The following is a 6,017-nucleotide window of genomic DNA, read 5'->3' on the forward strand; positions in this document are numbered from 1 at the left end:
CACATATTACATCCCTTTATCTGACGTTTCTGGAGTTCTGCTTGGCAAGAGATGCTATGGCTGATATGAGGGATGCAAGGCAGAGAAACGTGTCAGACAGTCAGGCAGCAAGACAGCTAACAAGACAGGTTATAGGAGTGCAGTAAGCAGCTTCAATCTGGAAAAAAACCTGGAACAAAATCTGGAAAGATACAGGAATGCGTTCTAAATCGAATGTCACAGCTACAGCTTAACTTAGGATCTGACCTGATCAGAGGTTATTGATGGAAACAGTTTCTAAATGTGACGTATATGCATGGATGTTACACAGTACAGTACAGTCTCAGATCTCTTCCAAGGCTATTTTCAGCATATTTAAGTCCTTGTATAAGAAAAAAAAAACATCTCATTATACCTGATCCCCACGAGATTAAGATAACTTCCTGTCATGTTGAGAGTCTCGGGTTCAATGCATCACTGTCACTCACCTGCATCTCTGCATGTTTAATGTCGATACAAGAATGATGCATTAGCAGGCCTTTTTCAGTACAATGTGACATGAGAAAAGGCAGAATAATTGGGAAGGAAGGCGGTGTTCTACAGGCTAGACCACATAGAAAGCATGAAGCCCTGTGTTTGAGTACAGATTTTCTATCTCTGAAATCCATATGCTACTTTTCAGAGGAGTAGAAATGATAAAGTGGAGACCTATATGCCTTTACCCTTTCTTGATAATTTGCCTGTCAGTGTTATAAAGAGGGTCCATTGAGTCTGACCCGTAGCAGTACACACTGCCCATGAATCAGTGGAGCTGGATAAACATTTAGGTAATAAATAACTATAATTAAAAAAATACTGGTTATTTCATAAATTAGGTAATCAATTAGGTTGCATTTGGTATTCATGCACTACTTGTTTGGCCTGTAGTTTGAGTTATTAGGCTTTCTTCCACTTGTCTGTGGTTTACAGAGATTGCGTTTGTGTGTGTGTGTGTGTGTGTGTGTGTGTGTGTGTGTGTGTGTGTGTGTGTGTGTGTGTGTGTGTGTGTGTGTGTGTGTGCGTGCGTGCGTGCGTGCGTGCGTGTGTGTGTGCGTAGTGGCAGAGAGGGAGAGAGGGAGGGGGAGAGAGGGAGAGGAGGGAGAGAGAGAGAGAGACAGACAGACAAACAAACAGACAGACAGACAGACTGTCAGAGAGGGAGAGAGGGGTGGAGGGAGGAAGGGAGAGAGAGGATCTGGCTTATTATTTTCAGCTGTCTATAGGTGCAATTATAGAAATATTTCTGTGTGCAGATCCCACATTTTTCACTGGGAATAATAGAATGACAAGCGTGTATGGATGCGTGTACAGCATACACTCTGCAGTACATTAAAGCCCTCCAGGTGTCCATTAGCAGACTGTTGTCATGTTTAAGAGCTATGAGTGTGAGTGCCCATTAGCTACAAGCTACCTCAAATGATATTGAACAGCAGAATTCACCCTCTCCTCGCCTCTGCTGGCTTATACTCGCTCTGTCCATTCGACACCTCACGCGCAAAATTAGGTCTCATACCTTCCACTGTAGCAGTAATTGAGCGAGAGTGAGAGAACATAGAGTAATCAAAATAAATGAGTCTGTGAGCACGACCAGAGCCAGCGGCGTGAGCAGATTTTTGATGACTACTAATATTAGCATAACCTAATATGCTTGTTGATCAAGGGTAAACTTTTAGGGGAGGACATGTTAAGTACAGAATAAACAAAACCAGCTGTGCCAAGGCTTCCAAGAAATTAAGGAGGAAGATGCTGTGGATGTATTTTTAATGGAGTATATACAGTAGTATGGGTGGATATGTTAGCTTACCGCAAACATAGGCCTATTGACTTATCATTAATTTAACTCAATTTCTCAGATCTTCCAATATATTCCAGGAAACAGGGAGCAGTTTCATCAAATCTATATATTTGGCCAAAAAACATTTCTTTTCTTTGTTACTTCTATCTTGTATCTTTCCCCATGGCAGTTAATTACACGTAACTCCTTAGTGCTTTTTGGCACAAGGCCCCCTTTCATAGACCTGCTGTGCTTGTCTGCTAAATATTATATGAAGACTTAAGTAAAAATTGTTGTTCTTTTGCACATCAACTATTCATGCTGGCTAAGTGAGGTGCACCCTGGGAGAGGAAGGGACGAGAAACTTCCTCTGCAAGTCTGTAACTTGCATTTTCAGTGCATTTTGGAGGGAACTGAAGTAAACAATGTAGTCCCATCTGCCCCCACATATGGAGAATGCCGACTGCTGTGAAATAAAGCCCGATGGCATTGTGTACTTGTGTACAAACACTGAACCCACCAACAGTGGACATTACATTCTACACTTTTCAGATGGCTTCATTATGAAGCAACTGGGCTTTTGGCACTTGGTTGTATTGTCTGCGTGCTGCTCCCATTGGGGCACTGAAAGTGTATGAGAATCCCATCTAGTGTGGTAGTTGACAGCAGCGCTCAGATGAAGCAAAGCCCAAGTGCGATTTTCACACACTAAATCCTGAAAATCGCTTCCGACCAGACACGGCAAAGACAGCGGACATCATTGATGTTCCACTTCTCTCGGCTGAGAACTAAATCCATCATACATTGTATTTCTCTCTCTCTCTCTCTCTCTCTCTCTCTCTCTCTCTCTCTCTCTCTCTCTCTCTCTCTCTAGTACACAAAAAGCTGACTGCATCTGAGACTGGCAACCCAAACACATAGGAGTCTGACCTTGTCTGGATATGGCAGGGATTACCATGTTTAAAAGTGTCCTGATACAGGATACTGAACAAGCTAACACAGTGTGTAATGTGAATCTAATATTATGTTGGGTGACTTTAAAGGGTTCAAAAAGGGAGCACGCACATCCAAAACATAGTGATACCAGGTGCTGGACAAAAAATACGTACAATTAAAGGAGAGGAATGTCCGCACACTGGATAGGAGCTCCCAGGAGTAGTTTTTTATTCAAAAAAACATCAGCGTGACAACGTGACTTTAAAAGGGCCACACCATGATAAGATAAGATTTTATACAGGTTTTAGCCTAAACAAACACTCAGATATTGAAATGTCATGTTCTGTCTGTCTCTAATTCCAAGCCATTTCAGCTGCAATACCAAAATGCCCTTTGTTGTACAACATTCCTCACATCAAGCTGTTGTTAGCGTGTCCGCCGTTACTTGGGTTGCTACCACCGCGCAACGGTTCCATTGCTACGTCTGTGTGTGCATGCCTGCGTGCGAGTGCTGTAACATGTCTCATGTCTTCGAACGGGTATCGATCTTGCTAACAATGAGGAGGACAACACCAAACGCACCCCAAGGTTCAAGGAGTGTATTTGTCATTCAGTACGAGTACAGAACACACATTGTTACCCAGGTCCTAGAAATGGCAGAATAATAAAATATACTTAAACACTAACGACATAATATACATCCCTCATATACTGTGTGCACACCCCCTGCACATCCTTTCTGAGCACAAATCTTTGAACGGGTAAGGGCTAGATTATATTATAAATTGTGATGTCAAGTGAAGCATGACAAAAAACTTCACTTTTACGGTACGTGCTGCAAAGGTTAACAAAACAAAGGTTCACTTTGCTGGCTTTGCCTATAGCATAGCAACCACACTAACTACAAAAAACTGGGAAAGGTTTCTGCCTGACAACAAGTGTAGTCATGACAACGGTTTGTGCGGTGTGTGACATCACACCTCAGCTCTGGTTATAGTCTATATAAGATGCTGCAGGTGTGTTTCCACCACAGAGTGGAAGCGAGTGTGTTGGGTATCTTTCATGGTAATGTTAATCACATCTTGCTGATGAGACAATACACACACAATCATGGCAGACAATAAAGCAGAGATTCAAGAAGCAATTAAAGCACAAGGCGAGGTGGTTCGCAAACTGAAAGCAGAGAAGGTGAGCAAAGAGCAGATCAATGAGGAATTAGCCAGGTTGCTGCAGCTTAAGGCGCAGCTTGGAGGCGACGATGGCAAACACCAGTTTGTCCTCAAAACGCCAAAAGGGACGAGGGACTACACACCCAAGCAGATGGCCATCAGGGAGAAGGTGTTCAACACCATCATCAGCTGCTTTAAACGCCACGGGGCCGAAACTATTGACACGCCCGTCTTTGAGTTGAAGGAGACATTGACGGGCAAGTATGGCGAGGACTCAAAGCTCATCTACGACCTCAAGGACCAAGGAGGAGAGCTGCTGTCCCTCAGATACGACCTCACTGTACCTTTTGCTCGCTTCCTGGCCATGAACAAGGTCACCAACATCAAGCGCTACCACATCGCCAAGGTCTACCGCCGTGACAACCCAGCAATGACCCGGGGCCGCTACAGGGAGTTCTACCAATGCGATTTTGACATAGCAGGTGAGTATGATCCCATGATCCCCGATGCAGAGTGCCTGAGGATCGTCCATGAAATCCTCAGTGAATTGGACCTGGGAGACTTCCGGATCAAGGTGAACGACCGGCGAATTCTGGACGGAATGTTTGCCGCGTGTGGCGTGCCAGACGACAAGTTCAGAACCATCTGTTCTACGGTCGACAAGTTGGACAAGATGTCCTGGGAGGAGGTGAAGGAGGAGATGGTCAAAGAGAAAGGGCTGTCAGAGGACATCGCCGACCAGATCGGGGAGTATGTGAGCATGCAGGGTGGTATGGACCTAGCAGAGCGTCTGCTCCAGGACCCTAAGATGAGCCAGAGCCCAGCGGCGTGTGCTGGCCTCAAGGACATGCGTCAGCTCTTCAGCTACCTGCAGCTTTTCCAGGTGACAGACAAGGTGGTGTTTGACCTGAGCTTGGCCAGAGGTCTGGACTACTACACAGGCGTCATCTACGAGGCGGTGCTGAGCCAGGCAGGGGGCGTGCTGCCACCGCCGCCGGTCACCATGGACGACGGCGGCCAGAACGGCGCCGCTGTTGAAGGAGGAGGAGACCAGGCGGTGAGCGTGGGCAGCGTGGCCGGGGGAGGACGCTACGACGGCCTGGTGGGCATGTTCGACCCCAAGGGCAAGAAGGTGCCCTGCGTGGGGGTCAGCATCGGCATCGAGAGGATCTTCTCCATCATGGAGGCCAAGGCCAAGGGAAATGGGCGTACCACAGAAACACAGATCATGGTAGCCTCGGCACAGAAGGACCTACTGGAGGAGAGACTAAAACTCACAGCCGAGCTCTGGAACGCTGGCATCAAGGCAGAGACGATGTACAAAAAGAACCCCAAGTTGCTGAACCAGCTGCAGTACGCGGAGCAGACTGGGGTCCCCCTGGTGGCCATCCTAGGAGAACAGGAACTGAGAGACGGAGTGGTCAAACTCCGCACCGTTTCCCTCAGAGAGGAGGTCGACATACCAAGAGGAGATCTAATAGCAGAGATCAAGAGAAGGACCTCGGAGGTCTAAGTCCTTCTGTTCTACCCAACAAAAGCTGCTCCGCTTCAACCGATTGGTCTACGCACATTACACAGAAGAATCCTACAGGAGCCCAATGCAGTTCCTTAACGTCTTGGACAAAGCATATTGGAAGAAAAACTAGACCAGGTCAACCTGGTTGTGCCAGACCCCCTGTCTGTCATCATCATTTATGACATCATGCCTTTTTGTAGGCATGTCATCATCATGTCATCATCATATATACCCTTTATATAGAAAACCCGGACAGACATTTGCTTATGTAGGCCTACCCATTTCATGGGTCTGGCAAATATATATAATAATCACTGTCCTGGATGCAACTTCTCCATACATTGCAGACACTATATGCTCTGGTGTATGACTGGTGTCATTTCCAGTTTCAGGTCGGTCATGGCTTCCTTTGATTGGCTCAGCTCAGCAACGTGAGTCGGAAATAAAACAAAATGTTTATATAGCAAGATAGACGTTCTCAATTGGAGGCGACATGTTAAACAAATACTACAAATGGTGTCTTAAGTGACGCCAGCATCTGAAGGAAATCTGGTGCTAGATCCCATGAGAGATGTTGCTGGGACAGAGAAAGATTGATAATAAA

General features: G+C 46.0%; 1 protein-coding gene across 1 annotated transcript; it reads left to right on the forward strand.

Moving 5' to 3' along the window:
* Nucleotides 1-3,838: 3,838 nt before the first annotated feature.
* On the forward strand, nucleotides 3,839-5,410 carry LOC308301644 (histidine--tRNA ligase-like; the record flags this gene model as incomplete). The annotated part of the gene is made up of 1 exon (XM_080745704.1): nucleotides 3,839-5,410. One exon carries the CDS (start codon nucleotides 3,839-3,841, stop codon nucleotides 5,408-5,410), a length of 1,572 nt encoding a protein of 523 aa, XP_080601830.1.
* Nucleotides 5,411-6,017: the final 607 nt, after the last annotated feature.

Source organism: Nannobrachium achirus (genome assembly GCF_963921795.1).
Source record: "Nannobrachium achirus genome assembly, chromosome: 17".
Taxonomy (NCBI): Eukaryota; Metazoa; Chordata; class Actinopteri; order Myctophiformes; family Myctophidae; genus Nannobrachium; species Nannobrachium achirus.